This window comes from Typopeltis vanoorti, chromosome 3 (assembly GCF_054136105.1).
Source record: "Typopeltis vanoorti isolate ZY-2024b chromosome 3, IOZ_Tvanoo_1.0, whole genome shotgun sequence".
In the NCBI taxonomy this organism is placed as follows: Eukaryota; Metazoa; Arthropoda; class Arachnida; order Uropygi; family Thelyphonidae; genus Typopeltis; species Typopeltis vanoorti.
Genome location: NC_143551.1, coordinates 128,989,151 through 129,009,181, shown reverse-complemented (window position 1 = coordinate 129,009,181; position 20,031 = coordinate 128,989,151). Strand labels below are relative to the sequence as shown.

At 34.4% G+C, this 20,031-nt stretch overlaps 1 protein-coding gene across 1 annotated transcript in view; it reads left to right on the top strand.

Annotated features, from left to right (window-relative positions):
- Positions 1-20,031, top strand: part of LOC150108561 (protein ENL-like) — a 188,152-nt gene that overhangs the window by 141,147 nt on the left and 26,974 nt on the right. The window contains exon 4 of the mRNA XM_090415996.1: positions 15,784-15,984. Coding sequence (XP_090272122.1) covers positions 15,784-15,984 — 201 coding nt within the window. The remainder of the gene's footprint in view (positions 1-15,783; positions 15,985-20,031) is intronic.

Sequence of the window (20,031 nt, the reverse complement as noted above, 5' to 3'; positions counted from 1 at the left end):
ATGAAATTTGCTATGTAGGATTTATGTTTGAATTTATTGAATTATTTCAGATTTGGTTATTGTAATTATTATAGAATGAAGAGTAGTTCATTAAGACACAGTTCCCCCCCCCCTCCCCTTCACAAAACCATGATGTCCTCCATTGAATATCATATTCCTATCCATCCCTGCCTGACTGACCATTATGTTCTGTTTTTTTAATTATGTAATGATTTGGATTTACCCCTTATTGTATTATTTTTTTGTTCTTAATCCAGAAGAAGCCACTAGCATATGTGGCAAAACTAGCTAGTATAATCATCTATACTATAATGGCCTAATAAAATCCAATGTCAGTTATTTTTACATTATTATATGTCCATTCTCTTTAATTACCATTCTTGAGATACTGGTTGGTCACTAATTTATTATCTCTGTCATGGAACCTCCTTTATGTAAAAGAACTTGTTTGTCCTCTTTACATTACCTTGGCACTCTTCCAGTGGTGAGACTTAAGTTAAACTATCCCTGATTAACTTAATCAGGAATAGTTTTAACTAGAAAAATAGCTACACTGCAATTTTTCTAGTTTGCACTTGTAACGTGGGCCGATATGCTATATTAAGAATTCTTAATAACCTAAAAACATCATTTCATCATCTCTGTTTTGTATTAGTCCTTATCACATCAATTATTGCAGCTTTCTATCAGAGTGTTACACTGCTGTAAAGTGATCACTCAGTAAGTCGGTTATTTCTGTTACCTTTCTGTCATCTATATTAATTTAAACTATTCTTCCATATTCATATCTTCTTTTGCTCATTCACCATATAGCAAAAGAACTCTAGAATTTCCTGTGGCCTTCTTGGCTAATTTCCTCTCATCTGATTTTCTTTCTTTACCATACTGGTTACTCTTACCTGTGTGCTTTGTGCTGTCCATGAGCTTGTTGTCACATCTCTCTCGGTATTCCCTCCCAAACAGTTGATTATTTTGTCGCTCCTAGTTAAAGATGTTATTCATCCATTTTACTCCCACCTGATTTATCCACTCAACACTGCATATGTTCTAATACTGTTATCCTCAAACATCCTTTCACTATTTTAATTAGAATGGTTAACATCCCTTACAGTTTTTTTATGCAGGTGCCACTGTCACCTAAGTTTGCCATAATCATTAGCTCTGTAGTTCCACTTGCTCAAAGAAAATGTGACCAACTTCTAGGTCAAAACTACATGACAGAGTAATTTGAACAATTTCTCTGATTCTGTCACCTGATCCAGCACTCAACTGGATCAGGTGACAGCAACATTACTACCCTACTCCTTTCTGTTCTTTCTATCCTCCTGAAAATTAAGTATCACTCACCTAATACATCTCTGAATCAAAAAATTAGAATAATCAAAGAAAATGTGTCGAATGATTTGCATTTCCAATATATTGCATAGAAAATAATTATTACCAAATATGAATTAGCTTCATCTAAATCTACGTACTTTGTAGATTGTATAACAGGGGCGGCTCGTGCATAGCACTGCTGAACTGCAGCACCCCCAATTTTTCTCGATATATAAATATATTTATTAATTTATTTATATTTGCTTGTAATATTTAATTTTATCATCAATCCTATACAATTCTTTTATTTTGTATAAAAAAGTAATAAAAATCCATCTTGTAGCATTTAGGAGGGCGAAGGACGCTAGCAGTACTGTTTACCACAGTGTCATATTGCTACGTGCGCAAGCATATGCACGTCATAGTGAGATGCGACCTATTAGCGTAATGCAACACTGTCCGTCGTGCAGTTCCACTGTTGTTTATATGCAGTTTGCGCCAGTAGTAGAGTGTTCGTAGTACTTATCATGTTTACTCTGTCTGTTTAAATATTTGGACATTACAATTAACCTCCCAACCAGCCAGGACGTCTATAGACGTCCAGCTAAATCTGGATACGATGCATGCTATCTGCTGAAAGAACATGGATAAGAAGTGGAATTCGCCAGCATGTCCATTAGAAGGTGTGATAATCCCTCACGCTGAAGAGACCACTTAATCAGATTATCTCAGGCTCATAACTGTGACTCAGTTACCTATAATGAGAAATGCAGTTCCTTGTTTCTATGCTGGGTAACTGAATTTTAGTTATATTGGATACACTAAAAATATAGAAATTATTTTTATTTTCTCTTTTTATTGTACAATACAATTTTAATGCCTGGACAAAATAAAGATCCTTGCCTAATTTCTTCACTTAAATATTGCGTTACCTTCCAGAACCAATTTAGTTTTTAATTGTTTTGCTAATTTTCAAAAACCAGCTGCTGACGTTTGAGATTTTGTTATATTTTTGTTCAAAATCATGATTCGAAGAATACTTCACAGATTTCCTGAAGGACGTGCTTGAGTGACTTTGCTTTATAGAGAATAATGAAATTCTTTAAACATATCACTAAATTTTTTTTCTTTATACTGTAATCTACTGTTCTTTGCACTTTCACCTTCTTGGTTTCCCTGTATAATTGGTCATTACAAAATAAAATTAACGGTTATGATTTAAATTGATATGTATATATTTTCTGCTAGTTCAGATATTATACTCCAATTTTATAATAAGCAATACTTTTGCTTATATATATATATATATATATATAAATTACAAAGTTTTGTATTAAAAATTTCCACTACAAAAGTTCGACAGAATGAACAATATTATTGTCATATTTCCTTTCTCGTGTGGGAGGAAAACAGTAAAATGCCACTCTTGTAATTGTATCAGATGTTAATGGCAAAAATAGTAAAAAAAAAAAATCATTTGTACTTTCTTTTCAAAACACAAAGCGAGAACATCGTAAATTCACCCAATGAAAAAGAAAATATTCCATTTTTTTCTTGTAGTACAAAGAAGAAATCACTGCGCATAAGATGGGAGAATACAAGAGGGCAAAAATCTGTAGATTGATTACATTATAGCTGATAGAGAATTCATGCCAGAAAAATTATTTATGTAAGAGTTCTAACATCAGCAGATATAACAACATTTTCTTCTAGTTTAGATACGTGGCATTATTGAAGTAGCTAAACCTTTGCTACTATTTACACTAAAATGAATGGGCATGTCCCCAAGTGATTTACGTTCATAACTGTTGTCTTGCGAACGATTTATAAAATAAATTCTCTGAAATATCTGCAAATTGAATAGGTCTTCAATATAACCTTCCTACCCTCCCCAAAAAATAAGATTATGTGAAGTATATGCTCCTTTTCTTTTAAAATAATTCAAGTCCTCTTTTTCAAGATAATTATATGAAATAATTTATAATTTTTCGATAATAAAAATGAAACTGATCATTAGAAATTAAGAACTTATTTCAGCATAAATACTGTATCAGCCTGTAAAAGAAATGTCTGTATTTTTTTCTATGTTAGGATGTCTACTAATCAACAATTGAAAATGAAACACGACATTCTTGATGTATCTCGCACTATAGCTTGAGGCACTTTAGTGTCCCTTCTAGCTAAGCGTTCTCAATTTTCTTCCTCAATAGCACTGAAAGTAATCTAAGCCTTTACCTTTCTCTCCAGCTAAGAGGATTACTACAAGTATTTCTAAGACATAGATTACTTCAGAAATAGCAACCAGAAGCATAAGTAGAAGTAAAAATATTTAGATTATTTTAAGAAAAGAAACTAAAATAATACTACTGAACTTTTTTTTTTTTTGTGTGGTATGCATATAAACAATTTTATGTCGTGAAAATATAGCGTAGTATTTCTAAAATTTCAAATCATTTCAGCAGACAGTAGAACAGCTGGTTTTAGATTGCAAAGAAATAGTACAGAATTAGAAGCTTCGGGGTACAACAATATTATTGCCTTATTTCTTTTGTCTAAACGGTAAAATGAAGTAATAGATTTTGAATACTGTCTGGAAACGTTTTCGAACCTGTAGAAATTTAGAGTGGTTATGTAATTGAATTCCAGGAGAGGATAAGGATGGGTGTGGGGGGGGCGTAAGCATTAGCATATCTTCAAAATGAGCATAAATTTTGAATTATTCTGTATATGATATTCTTCATATTATATTTTCAACATATCTACAGTGGTTACACACTGGATATTATAGTAATGTGCATCCTACAAAAAAAAAAAAAAAAAAAGGCGAAGAATCCCTGCTAAAACATCATTGGATATAAATTTTTGATACTAAAAAGATTCACAATCGGAAACAGAGTTATGCAATATAACATCGTTTGCTGTTCATAAAACAACAAAAAAAAAAAATCGTTTCTAGAACTGAAATGTGATATTCCATGTAACGGTATTTTGCTAGGAAAGAAAGCAAAAGGTCATATTTATTTCAATAAATATTATTTAAAAATATAAATATGTGACATAATATGTTCAATGCAAACATCTGAAAATTTGCGAAAAAAGTTGTTTCTATATTGGAACAACCAGAGCAACTGTTCCGTTGCAGTAATTTGAAGAATAAATTTATAATACAGCAAATTTGCTACTACTAAATAGATTCATTGCAAAGGCTGATCGATGGTCATTTCAGGATTGATTATTTTTGCACATGTGAAATTCGTTTCAATTTTTGGAAAGAAACACAATAAATCATTTTAGAGGCAAAAAAGTCAAAATTTTAGGACAGTAAAGAAAATTCCAAGTAAAACAGTGTGTGTAAAGACAGGTGACACAAACTGTTAGTCAGGCACTAACAGTTAATCCACGAATGGCTCTAAAATAGCCATAAAGGGATTAACGGCGGAGGGAGGTAATGGCATGATGAAAGGTACAATGCTGTTGAAGTTTTGATCCATGCAGAATGCTATGGTGGGCTGGATATTTCATCCATTTCAGCCGGTAGGAAGGTTAAAGACATAACATTTGTTATAGTTTTTATTTTAGAACATTATTAGGGTTATGATAATGGATTTTATTTTTAAGTAATTTTGAATTATACTAAACTGTATAATTTTATCGATAATAAACAATCTTGTTTCATATTTAATTATTTTTTATTTTACCATCATTTTGATATTTTATCCAAAAACGTATACACTGTACTTACAGTGTGTATGTATATTTCGAAAGTTGCAGCACCCCCACAATTTCAAGCCACGAGCTGCCACTGTTGTATAACTATACATGAAAATGTAATATAAATTATAAGAAAACTGTTATTTGAAAACATTCACAAAATTAGAATAATTTTTAATGTGGTTCAAAATATTAGAATATTCCAACTTTTTCCGATTAGTTTTCAGGAGAGCATAGAAATAGCAAATTATTATTATTATACCTCCAGGGAGTCCAAAGACTCATCGAGGGAGGACACCTCCACCGCATCCACCAACTACTTTCATCATCTATACCAACGCTATCTACTGCCGACCACCACCATTAGTATTTTCACAGACAATCACAAACATCCATGCACACTGCGGGATGTTTGTCAGTCCTGTAGCTACTGATATACTTCAGTAGCTACAGGACTGACTTGTGTGTGAGGAATCGTTTGCACATGGATTTCAATTAATCATTTGCAAAACATGGATCAAATGAGTGATATATCGGAAGCTAAAAAGTTTTGTATGGTGTGGTTACACAAAGAAAGCCAAACTCAACAGTTTAGAGCTAAAGAATTGAAATATTCTTAAGCAATCGTGAGTAGAGTATTGAGACAGTATTCTAATATCAGGAGTTTTCAAAATAATCACTGCGATAGCAGTTGAAAGGTAATAACTACAAGAGATGATAGGAGATTGAAGAATATCGTGAAGAAAAACTGCTTCTGAAGTGCAAGGTATTTTCACAGGAGATGGAAAGAACTAGGTGTGAATGTGTCTAAATCTATGACATTGAGACGACTTTACCAATTGGGTTTTAAATCACGTGTGCCTAAGACAAACCGCTTATGACTTCCAAGCAAAAAGCATCTAGAGTGCAATGGTGTAAGCAAAGACTGTTGTGGGGTCAAGAGGTCTGAAAAAAAGTACATTTTAGCGATGAGAATATGTTTTGTGTGTCTCATGGTCATCAAGGGATATGTGTTTGACGTCTTAAGCAAGAAGCATTTGATAAAGAATGCATGAAACCTTGGGTGAAATTTGCAACCTCTGTCATGGTATGGTCTTGTATGACCACAGAGGGTCTAGGTAGGCTGTATATCATGTACAAAAGAGTCAATTGCAAAGTGTACCAAGAAATTCTTGAGCACTTTGTTACTCGCATCAGAAGATTTATGTGATAGTGATTTCTTTCTTCAGCGAGATTCAGCTTCTTGTCACACTTCCAAGACCACTACCTAGATGGATCAAAGAAAGACAAATCAATGTAATTCCTTGGCTGGCAAACCCACCAGATTCAATCCCCATTGAGAGTTTGTGAGGAATCATGGAGAAATGTCTTCAAGAAGTTGTCCCAAGAGACAAAAATGAACTTGTTTCTAGTCTGCAGACCATATGGACATGTTTTGATTTAAAAAAAAAAAAAAAACTGTGACCCGCTACTAAATAACATGCCCAATCATTTATGAATGGTCATAAAAGCTAAGGGAGATGCAACGAAGTGCTAATTATGTTGCTTCCCTTTCACTGTAATTTTTGTGCATTTATTTTCACATTATTCTAATATTTTGAAGTATGTTAAAAATTATTCTAACTTTGTGAATGTTTTCAAATAACAGTTTTCTTATAATTTATATTATTACATTTGTATATGTTTCATGGTTATATAATCTACAAAGTACGTAGATTAGGTGATGCTAATTCATATTTATAATAATTATTTTCTATGTAATAAAGTAGATTTTTTTTTTTTTTAAATGTTGGGCCCATATACAAGAGGTTGGCTGGTCGACCTATAGTACGTTAGTTCTGTATATGGATAGTGGATTGGAAAAGGAGGAACTTGTTTACATTTGATTTAAAAGCCTGCATGTTGTATTCCTTGAGAAATACATCAGAGGGAAGACTATTCCACAGTACTGCAGTAGCAGGGATGTAGGAGGAGGAAAAGAAACTTGTTTAGTGGGTTTCAAGGTGTACTGTGAACGGATGTTGGGCAGCAGCTGTACATGTTTCAATGGGCTTAGTACAGAGTGGGGAAAATTATTGATGCTGTTTCGGATGAACATTTTCCGAGGAAATATTTATGGAATATACAAATTGCAGAGACCAAGCATCTATGTGAAAGTGAGGGGAGTGAGTTGGTGAGAGATGGGTCATTTATCAATCTAATTGCTCTCTTCTGTATTGAGTCGAGCATTTTGAGGCAGCTTTTAGGAGCCCCACTCCAAATGTGAGAGCAGTATTCGATAGCTGGGCAGATTTGAGATTTGTATAATGTTAACAGCTGTTTAGAAGTGTAGCATCTTGAGGGAAAGAGAGAACCTAGTTTTTTGGAAGCTGAGGATGCAATGGTTGTGATGTGTTTATGCCAGGTGAGGCTTGGTGTCAGGGTAATTCTGAGAAGAGAGATCTCATCTTGTCTGGGAATTTCAGTGTTATGAAAAACAATGTTGGGTGGAAATGGTTCTTTTTTGTGAGAAATAAGACAGAATTGGGTTTTACTAGCTTTGAAGTTGACGAGGTTATCTGAGCACCATTGGAGGATGGCTTGGAGGTCAGAATTAAGGGCAGTGGTAGTTGATGTTCTGTGAGTTGTGTAGAGTAGGGTTTGTCAAATGAGAGGGAGGAGTGTAATATGCTGTCATCTGCAAAACTGTGTATTGGGTTAGAGATCAACTGAAGTAGGTCATTGATACATAGAAGGAAGAGGGTCGGTGAGAGAACTGAACCTTGTGGGACCCCAGCATTAGTTGAATGGTGAGAGGATAGGAAGCTGGCAATCCATCTGCAGAAGTCCTGAGACAGTCCAAATGATGGGAGTTTGTTTAGTAAGCCTTTGTGCCAGACCCAGTCAAAGGCTTTAGAGATATCAAGTGCAACTACTTGGGATTCGCGAATTTCTCCATGACATTTGTCCAGCGATGGGTGATGTATGAGAGTAGATCTCCTGTTGATCGACTTTGCCAGAATCTGTACTGGTGGTCGCTTAATAGTTGGGCACCTTCAAGGTAGAGTAGGGGTTGAGAGTTTATGGTTTTTTCCGTCACTTTAGATAGGATTGAAGTGAGCGAGATAGGTTGGTAGTTTGATGGTAGTGATTTGTCACCCTTTTTAGGAATGGGTTGAATGTGGGCCAGTTTCCAGGTTTTGGGATATATATATATACTAGTGGAGTAAAAGAGTACAGTGTATAGACGGCATAGGAGTCAGTTCTGTTGCACAGACTTTCAGGACAATTGGAGGAATGCCACCAGGGCCAGGAGACTTTTTTGTGTCTAATTTTAGACAACAGGTTTATGATATGTTTTTGGCAAAAGGATACAGGGGGCATTGCAGGACTGGAGGGCATTTGCCATTATCAGTTATATGTGCATTGGAGGGAAAGTGTGAAGCCAAGAGGTTAGCTTTTTCTCAATTGTTTCAGATTTACCCCTTGTATTATTTTTTTGTTCTTCTTAATTCAGAAGAAACCACTAGCATATGTGGCAATTCATTCAACACATTTTCTTTGATTATTCTAATTTTTTTTTGATTCAGAGGTGTATACCTGTTACTATATCCTCCTCTGTCCACCTAGTCTCACTAACAAGAATAATGTTTTTTCCCAAGTCAAGTTAAACAGAGCCAAAAAATTCCTCATCCTCTTGATGTGAATTGTAACATTCTCTTTGGGAAAAGTACACTTGCATTTGTTAATGAATGTCCCGTTCATTTTTTGGGACCTGCATTCTGTATTTGCATTCTCTCACTGAACAAAACTTTCTCTAGATATACAAGAAGAGAAGGTATGACATGATATGAGTGATTATGTGGCCTCCCTAGAGGTCTCTTGTGATGATGATGATAATAACTTCAAATCCATTCAATATACATACAAGTCCCTTTCATTCATCAGATTTATTATATGCACATAAAAAACTGTACCATTTCTTCACACCATGTGTCTTTATTCATTTGTAACATGGCTCATCTCATTTCACACTTGTTATACCTCAGCAATAGACTCACAAGCTTTATACTTTCTTCTTCTTCCATTTACCTTTTACATCCTCTTGCCCTTCCTTATATGACCCATTGTAATCGTTTATGCTTGAAAAACAATTAACTCTTTCATGTTCTCTCTTTTTTTTTTTTTTTTTTTGCATTCTAATGACATCATTTAGCATTCATAATCTTTGCACCCAGAAAATACAATTTCTTCTCACTCTCATTAAGCAAAGCTCTTATTGCAGATCACCATAAAATACTCTATCCTTACTCCTTCCCACCTACCTCTCTTACTCTTTCATATACTCCTTTCTTTCCCTTCTCTGCTGTACCACATGCTAGCTGTTTCTTTCGTTTGCTGAAGCTCACATTTTGTTCTATGAAAGACTCCACATAAAATGCCATATTTTCTCATTACTACTATCTTATCATTCTGTTGATCTTCCATCACTTCTCTTTCATGTTATAATTCATACTTTGTTTGCTGTCTCTCATTTACTGTAATTACTTTTCTGTTTGTATTGTCTATGATACTCGCACTTTCATTCCTTTATCAGTGTTCACTAGTTCGGTAGCTTGCCTTGTTACACTCGCTATTCTTACTTTTCATAATCAAATCCTTCATCCTTGGTAAACAATACATCTTACACCCATTGCACATTTACACATAATCCTTTATATATTTATGCAGAAGTCCTTCACGAATAAATTCTTAACATGAATGATCTGAAACAAAGACGTCCCGTGCACTATTGCTGTGTTTTACATATTGGTGCCATATAAAAAACAGGCACACTCAAACTCATAAAAATAAAAAAAACTACTAATAATTATAAATAATAAATAGAAAAACTACTAATAAATTAAACTATTAATAAATTTCTTATTATCATTAATTATTTCAGAAATATTACTATATCTATTACTACAGCTAACCTTATTACAGAATATAACTAGATTATTAAATTTCTCCATTCCCCTTTAACAAACCCATGCTGGTCACCACAGAAACTCTGGCTGCCATCTACCATTCTTGCATTATGGTCAATAATTTTGTATTTCATTTTTCATCGCTATTCTTATATTATGTTCTTTTACCACTCCTTCAGGATTCTTCCCATTTCAAGACTTTCATTAAACAGGTGTGAAGAATGCAGGTAATTTTCCAGCACTTGCCATAAAATACATGGCAAGATCTCATTTGGCCCTATCACCTTATTAAAATCAAAAGCATGTGAAATTCAAAAATATCTCTGACTTACCTACCTCCAGTTTTTGCAGTCTTTTCTCTGACATGGTAATTAAGTAATCGACAAAGTGAATACTAAATAATTTCACAATATCTTTTACCCTAGATATCTGATTACCATCTCCATTCAAGAGTCATTTTGCCATAATCATTTCTTCTTCACTGTATTAGAAAAAATAAAATAAAATAAATTCAGTTCCCTAGTTCCTTCCTTACTATTCTTTTCATTTTCATAGCTTATGTTATACAGTGGAATCTCGGTTGTCGAACGCCTCTGTTCTCGAACAATTCGGTTCCCAAACATATTTTTCAAACAAAAAGCGCCCCGGTTTCTGAACAGAATTTTGGTTCCCAAACAGGCAAACGGCAACCACGTGCTCTGCATGCTGAGCTAAGGCGAGAAAGTGTCAGTTACGTGGCAGCCTTCATTCGGTGCAGACACCTGCTCGAATTTGCAGTGAGTTTTCTTCATTTTCTTTGTGGGTTTTTTTTTTTTTTTATATATATAAATTATTATTAATTAAGCCACCATGGGGCCGCAGAAGAATAGTGATAGCAGCAAAGCAAAAAAGAAAAGTTGTTAGAACCACGATAAAGATGAAAAAAGAAATCATATCCAAACATGAAAATGGCGTTCGTGTCTCGAATCTTGCTATGCAGTTCGGTATGGCGAAATCAACGATATGTCCAATACTCAAAATTAAAGAGGCGATCAAGAGAGCTGATGTTGCAAGAGGAGTGAAGGTTCTTACTAAACAAAGATCGCAGATGATTGAAGAAGTGGAAAAATTGTTGCTGATTTGGATAAATGAGAAACAGTTAGCTGGTGATAGTGTTTCTGAGGCTATAATTTGTGAAAAAACGAGGCGATTACATGATAACCTGTTAAAGAAAAACCCTGGTACGAGTGCTGATACTGATGTGTTCAAAGCTAGTAGAAGGTGGTTCGAGAAATTTAAGAGGAGAAGTGGCATACATAGTGTGGTTAGACATGGGGAGGCTGCGAGTTCGAACCGAGAAGCTGCTGAGAAATATGTGCAAGAATTTAGTGACTATATAAAGGCTGAGGGTTTTCTTACCCAACAAGTGTTCAACTGTGATGAAACTGGCCTATTTTGAAAAAAAATTGCCAAAGAGAACCTACATCACTCAGGAGGAAAATGCATTGCCAGAACACAAGCCAATGAATGATAGGCTGACTCTTTTGCTATGTGGAAACGCAAGTGGGGACTGCAAGCCATTGCTTGAGGTCCCCACTTGGATCCATGAAGTCTTTGCCCCAAGTGTGAGAAAATACCTTCAAGAAAAAAATTTGCCAATTAGATGCCTTCTTGTGATGGACAGTGCTCCTGCTCACCTCCAGGCTTGGAGGACGAGTTAGTGGAGGAGTCTGATTTTATCACACCGAAGTTCCTGCCCCCTAACACAACTTCTCTAATTCAGCCCATGGACCAGCAGGTCATTTTAAACTTCAAGAAACTTTACACCAAAGCACTGTTTCAAAGGTATTTTGAAGTGACCTCTGACACAGAATTAACACTCAGAGAATTCTGGAAAAATCACTTCAACATCCTCCATTGCTTAAGTATCCTTGACAAAGCCTGGGCGCAAGTGACTTACAGGACAATGAGCTTGGCCAGACTGTGTAGCAGACAGAGACATTGAGGGTGAGCATGTTGCTCTTGTCGATATTGTGTCTCTGGGCAAAAGCATGGGTTTGGAAGTTGACTGCTGATGTGGAGGATCACAGGAATGAGCTCACCACGGAAGAACTGGAACACCTCCAGAAGGAGCAGCAAAAGACGGAGGTGGAGGAAATGTCTTCAGAGGAAGGGATTGAGGATGTTCCTAGTTCTTTGATCAAAGAAATGTGTGCGAAATGGGGTGAGGTGCCAAGTTTTGTGGCAAGATGTCACCCTCACAAAGCTGTAGCAAACTTCATCATAAACCATATCAATGACAGTGCCACGTCTCACTTCAGAAACATTTTAAAATGCAGGCAAAAACAAATGTCATTGGACAGGTTTTTAGTGAGACCAGAGGCCCGGTGTGTCTCAAGCAGAGTCGAGTGGTGTCAAGAGACAGAAAAGAGAAAAAGAGAAGACCCCAGAAGGACAGTAACCTGATGTTTTTATAGAAGGGGACTCACCTCCTTCCACTTATGCCATCATCTCTCCTCCGTATGTATAGTTAAAGTGAAGTTAAATTTTTATTTTTATTTTATCTATTTATTGTGTTTATTCTTTTTATGTAAGATTTTATGCATTTTCATTATGTTTGTATACGATCTTATGCATGTTGTAAAGGTTTAAATAAACAATCATCTCAGGTTCAGGAACAGATTAATCCATTTTACGTTAATTCTTATGGGTAAATGGTTTCAGTTTTCGAACAATTCGGTTTCCGAACAGCCTTCGTGAACGAATTAAGTTCAACGACGGAGGTTCCATTGTATATGGTTGCACAATTATTCACCATCTCTTTCCTTTATACTCTTTCCATAAGTTTTGTTTTTTATGTAATTCCTTCTTAATTTCAGTAGTCATTTGTTTCACACCCGGTCTCAAGCTAGGTATACAACACGTTTATTGCATGAAATCTTTGTTTAATTTCTGTTCCTTCAAAATATAATTTTAACTGTCTCTAAATTTAGCGATAATCAGTGCTTGAAAAATTATGTCTTGACTCGCTATTCAAGCAAATGTCTCTCTAATTAGGTGTCAGCCTAGGAGTGGGAGTACAGTGGTCATCTAGTATTATTATTAGGTAACATATCCATTGGGGTCCAAGGACTCATTACCAGAGAACGCTACACCACACATTCCACCATCTGTAACACTTAATCCTTCATTTACACTACTTCATCTCCCAACCACAAACACAATTGTTTCTGCATATTGTGCATGTGCATTCTCTATCCTATTTGCTTATATATCATAGTTATATGTTTTCCAGAGCTTGTCAATCTATAAGCTTTTGTTAATGCTATGACTGAAGCCCTTTGGTTGAAAAGACCTGGTTTTGATTTCCTTCTATGATGAGAAGAACCTTTATCAGGTCTTTTTTTTTTTTTTTAATTAAAAGTGAGTTAGCCAATTTGGAGAGTTTTTTCTTCCAGAAACTCTAGTTTTTTATTTCTCAAAACAAACAAACTGGCCTGTGACTACACATATCTACAGACATGGGACATTTTGGGAATGATTTTAGCTTGCAGTAGCCTCCTGCTGGGAAGTAGTGATTTTTTTACCAATACCTTGTGTTAGATCCAAATGCCAGTACTGGTATCTTGGATGTTTCCATATGCTAACAATAACAGTGATGCAACTAATTTCTACCTTGTGTAACTATTAACGTGTTTATCTGAGTATGAAACATCTGACAGATGTTCTTTGCTTCATTTGTACAGGACATTGATAAGATCAAAACTTGATTATGAGGCCCAAGTCTGTTCTTATACCAGAGAGTTCCTTGTGACAGCTTGACTCTATTCGTCATCAAGCCATGAATAGTAGAGCATTTCAAGCTTCACCAATCTCTAGTCTGTACATAGAAACAAATGAACCACCTCTTTTGTTTCGATGCCAACAACTGTTTGTATAAATGTAATGAAAGTAAAAGCTCGACTAGACCAACCCACTTGGGCAACTATTTTTCATTTACACTAGGAGAATCTGTATAACACTTGACAGACTGACATAAAGCTCTTTGGTTTGTGAAAAAGTTTATATGTTCTAGAGATTGGGATAGACAACATAGCACAGATGTCACTAAATTACAAATACCACTAGAGTGCAACAACTTTATAGCTGAGTTGTATATGATAGAGCTTGTATTAAAATACATCAGACTGCATCACTACCAAAGGTGCATGACATTCAGACTCACAAAGTTCTTTTCAAGCAATGAAGTTCTAGAGCTACAGAAACATCCAGGACCTCTCTTGAATCCAACACCTCTTCTTTCAGTTATGGAAGCTACATTTCAATGTAAACTTCTCTTGAATTCCAAGCCATGTTAGGATCAAGGGAAATGAGGCTGCTGATACAGCCAGGTCAGTGCATTTCTCAAGCATCCATCTGCCTGTACCATACACTGATTACTGGCAGATTATCAGACACAAATGTTTATCCCAGTGGGTCATCTTGGAATAGAGACTAATAATAAGCTCTAACAAATTAAGCCTGAAATTAAATTATGGCAGGCTAGTCTGCACAGGATTCGAACAGAGGAAGTTGTTCTTGCTTAATTCCATAAAGGTCATAGTCAGCTCTCACACTCTTTTCCTTTCTATTGAGGGCAGATGTCATGCCTTGTGTGTGAGTTTTGCCTATTTTAATTTCCTCTCCTCATTTCATGAATGAATGCAGTCATTATTTTTAGCTTTATTCCCAATCTGTCTGAGCCCTATACACAGGCAGATTTTATCAGACTCAACAAATGTTTCTTTTATTTTTAAATTTTTATGGACAGTTAATATATTTATCATATATAGATCATTCTTATTATTTTTATTTGTACAGTGTTTCTTGTATACACCCTTTTAATGATGTTTATTTGTTTTGTGCACTTTTTTTTACTCTTTTTTTTTTTCGTGGATCATTTTTACAAAACTTTTTAATCATTTTTTTAATATTTGTTTTTGTACACCTTTCTTTTTAGAACTACGTTTATATACATTCTTATATATATATCCATTTATATCCAAACAGTGAAAATATGACTAACCACCCTATTGTAGAATAAATTAAGTTTACAAGAAGACAAGTTTACTTGACCATAATAAACTCTTAAGCCTAATATTTTAAAGAAGAGATTTAAAAAAAAATTAGCCATGTTTATTATTATACAGATAATACAGAAATAATAGGTGTAATACAAATAATCAATTTTTGATTATCACCCAGAAATGACTGTAGCAACACGTACTCGTGTTTCTGTGCTGTGAATTTATGTAGATATCAGTGGCATACCTAAAATCTGGCAGTATATATGTTGGAGAGGAGAAGAGGATGTAGAATGGTTTAAAGAATCATTCTTATGATCTTGAAAGAGGGGAGGGCTACTGAAGGCTTGTTGGAAGTGAAGCAAAAAATAATGGATATTCCTTTTGTAGATATAAGCTGTTCAAGATAATCATAGAAACTTGTTAATTTATAGAAGAGGAAATAATTTTTTAAGGATGCATTAATATTCAGTTTTTGAAATGAATCCTGTAAATTTTTTTAATATTATTGTACATTCAACTCTCACGATAGCAAACACTGTAATAACAACCTGCCAGAAAGCCCTGACCAAAGCTTCACAAATACAATGCTATGCTAAACAAAATTTGGTATAACAAACTATTCACTACATAACTATTCACAAATTACTCTTGCAGTTCTTACAAGTTTGCCATAGTGAGACTCGATTGTATATGAAAGGACTATTTCAGTCATGTAATTTTTAATTTAATTTTATTTATTATTATTTTTTTTTTAACTTTAGCATGTAGGAGCAATGGTACCTGGTGGTGGAGGGGTTGCTTCTCTTCAGACGCAGGCATGTGCCCTTGTTCAGCATACCAAAGAAATTACTGAAGTAAAAGAGTCTCAAAGACAACCAGTGACACACAGCAAGCCATCCCAGTCAGAGAGAAAACAGAATTTGCATGGCGAAAAGAAGCAGCGCTCACATGGTTCATCCAAGGTTAATATAAACCTATAGTTAAAAAAAAGTGTAATTTTCGAATGTTTCCAATACTTTCTTTCTGTGAATCTGTGTTTGAAATTCCCTGTGTTATTTTCTAACTTCTCCATTCAAATACATCTGCTAGGGTTGAAAACAATACTATAATTTGTCTAGTGTAATTTAAGAATATAATAAATTGCTTGTATAGTACATAGAAATATTGGTATAAATCCCCTGTTCATATCATGTGGCACACACACAGCCACAATGGAACCTTGGAATCTTATTACATTAACTTTAATAATCAGCTGTTTCTCAAAGAGTGGCTTTGGAGAGAATTCACAGAAAAACATGTCCAGCAAAAAAGGCAATAACAGCAACAGTGCAGAATGGGAAACTTTGAAGGATGATGGTCGTGTTATAGAATTTCAGGAGTTTAAGTGGAGACATTGCTGCTACTGCAGAACACTAGAGTATCTATGGCAAATTTTTTCACTCGGAAAGGATATATATATATATATATATATATATACATACTTGACAAAAAGTTAAAATCCTGTTTTTCATCTGTATTTTATCTCAGCATAAGCAAACTAAGGTGTTTTTTATGGTAATTCCACACACATGCACAGCACCTTAATTAATTATATAACTAATGATAATTCCACGCACAGCACTTTAACTTATTATACTTTAGTACTGTAAATGGATAGAAAGTTAGAGGAAGACGAAACTTATTATACATTAGATTTCAAGACCAGCAGATTGAAGTTATTTTTTATTTTCCTAGAAATTGCCACATACAAATGTGGCAGAGTGCTTTCACAACACTACCTATAGACAGAAAGCAGCTGACTTAACATCATCAGTTTTGTATCCCAAAATGCACATCAGTGTCATCCTTCAAAGAGATGGTTTATTCATAAGGACTCTTTAGGCAAATTTTTCTTGCATATGCTAAATAGTACAATACAGATGAAAACAAGGATATAATTTCTTGTCAAATATAATATGCTTTCCAACTTGGTTAAAAAAATAAATAAATAAATAAATAAAAAAAATAAAAAAAATTGCAATAATTATCTCAAATTCTCAATGTCATTTTCCTAATAATCAAAAATTTGATTATTTTCATTAAAATAGTTATCATTATCTTCACAGATCTGGGAAGTAATTCTTACCATAATGTCTGGCAGAATACACCTGCCATGCTATGCATTTTAGACAAGTTAACAGAAGAGGCTTTCCGGTTAATCATCACTTTTTTATTTATGTAATATGCTGATTCTATTTCATATTTTATGTTTTATATTTTTAGCTTTCTTATCACACCTATTACAGCATGCCAGGTGACTAATAAGATAAGATCATTTTAGCTTTAAAGAGCATTCAGGCATATCACATAATAATACCTTGCAGATTCAGTTGCAAGCTGTGAAGAAAACACTAATTCATTCAGCCCGAGAAACGAGGTGAGGTTGTCTGCAAGGATAAAAATATCAGAACTCCATAGCGAACACAGGAAGTTAAAGAGGCAGTGAAGGAAAAGAAGAAAGCATATCAAACACTCCTGGCAAATAAGTCATCTTCTGCTCTTAGAGAATACAGAGACAAATGTAAGAAAGCTAAACAGTGTGTAAAACTAGCTAAACAAAAGTCATGTTTGAGACATGACAAAAGTCAAGAGTTTGAGAACAGGAACCAAACCTTGGAGATTCAGTGACAAGCCCGGAATAAAGCGCTGATTGATGCAGCCAGAAGGTGGTGAGGTTGTCAGCAAGGATAGAAAAATCAGAACTCCATGGTGGACACAGGAAGTTAAAGAGGCAGTGAAGGAAAAGAAAAAAGCATATCAAAAGTTCCTGGAAAATAAGTCAGCTCCTGCTCTTAGAGAATACAGAGACAAATGAAAGAAAGCAAAATAATGTGTAAAACTAGATAAGCAAAAGTCATGAGAAGACTGGTAAGAACTTAGAAAATAAATATCAAGAAGGTGGCAAGATATTCTAAATGTTGTTGAAGATGCTCGGAAATGGAGGAAATAGTGTTGTAAAAGGAATTAGAGGTGATAAAGGTGACAAGAAAACTGGAGAAAAAGATATCCTTGAAGTATGGAATAATTACTTTGAAACATTGCTAAATGAAACAAGCAGTGATAACACAGTGGTAAAAAACTGGGATGCAGACAGGAATACTTATCCCTACTTGAAGTAGAAAAAGCCACAAAGGCCTGAAATGTGGAAAGGCAACAGAAGTAGATGATATTTGACCAGAAATGCTCAAGTATGGAGGTATAAAAGTCTTACGGTGGCTGCACTGCATAGTTCAGAAGGCCTGAACAGAGGGACGAATTCCCGATGATTGGAGTAGAGCTCTCATAGTATCCATATATAAAAAGGGAAATAAAACTGAATGTGAGAATTACAGAGGTATTTCTCTACTGAGTGGTTCTGGTAAGATTTATGCACGTATACTTGAGAAACAGTTGAGAAGGATTGTGGAAGAAAAGCTTGACGAAGAACAAGCTGGATTCAGGACAAAAAGAGGCTGTCAGGATCAGATTTTCACTTTATGACAAACAGTTGAGAAATCATGGGAATATAACAAAGATCTCTATTTAAGTTTTGTAGATCTGGAAAAGGCATATGACAAAGTGCCAAGAGAGAAGCTATTCAAAACGCTACAGTTATATGGTGTCAATGGGGCATTATATCAAGCAATACTTGGTCTTTATTTGAGTTTTAAGTCAGAAGTTAGAATTGTAGGAAATACAGGAACATTTAATGTTAAATCTGATGTCAAATAAGGATGTACTTTTCCCCTCTCTCCTTATCTATATGGATCACATTATGAAGGAAGTGGTATTAAACTTGATATCAATGGAGATGTTGATCTCAGCTTTTTGCTTTATGCAGATGTTGTTATACTTCTAAATAAATCTGCTACTAGTCTGGAAGATTCTCCGACTAAATTGAATGACTGTTGTAATAAATATGGTATGAAGATCAGCAATAACAAGACAATGAAAATAGGCAGAAGCATTGAAAATATCGACTGCATTGTGAATGGAGAACCTATAGAACAAGTGAAACATTTCAGCTACTTAGGCACAATTTTTAGTGGAAATAGGAAATATTTAATTTAATGTTAACATGTAACAGACTGATTTGGAGGAAAGAGTTCTCTGGAGGTGTCCAAACCATCATAGTTGCTGTTTAAGAATTACAGCTATGATATCTTCTCTATAGTTTAATTTGTGTTTGACTTGCTCATTTGTTTTGTGTTATGAAAATCTAATACTCTCTGATTTTCTGTATTTCTTTCTGAATGATTGTATGAGTTTCGGCTCCATATTTTGTTGAAGGTATAATAATGATTTTATAGAGTTTTAGTTTGAGGCTTTTTGAAATTCTGTTATTTTTTCATATTTTGTTTATTTTATTCATATTAGATTATCCTTTGTTAAGTTTATATTTTACCATTTCTGTGTTGGCTGAATAAGTAATGAAACTCCCAACATACGTAAATTGCTTTACTTGTTCAAGTATGTTATTTTTCTAAGTTTATTGAAATTTTTTCCTCATATCTTCCTATTTTCATTTGTTTTAGTTTTGCTTAGATTCATTTTCATTTAAACTTTTTATATTATCTTTTCCAACTGTATAGTTGATATTCCTGCCATTTATTGTACAATCTGATCATGAATTACTTAAAATGGTCATATTTGTAAATTTAGGGACACAAAAACACACATGTTGAACAGATTATTTTATTAATTACTAATAAAACAAAACTTGACATTTCGACCTCTGTATCGAGGTCATCATTGGAAGAATATAAGCGTATATGGAACAAAGCTACATGCTCATGCCCTGTATACCGGTAAACTAAATATTCTACGTAGTTAGTTAATCCTTTTCCCTAGCCTGACCTCTAGCGATAAAAATAAATAAAAATAAAAAAATAAAATAAAATAAAAATAATAATAATAAAAATAAAATAAATAAATAGTACTTAATAATAGTACTTATAAATAACTTAATAATAGTACTTAAAATGGTCTGC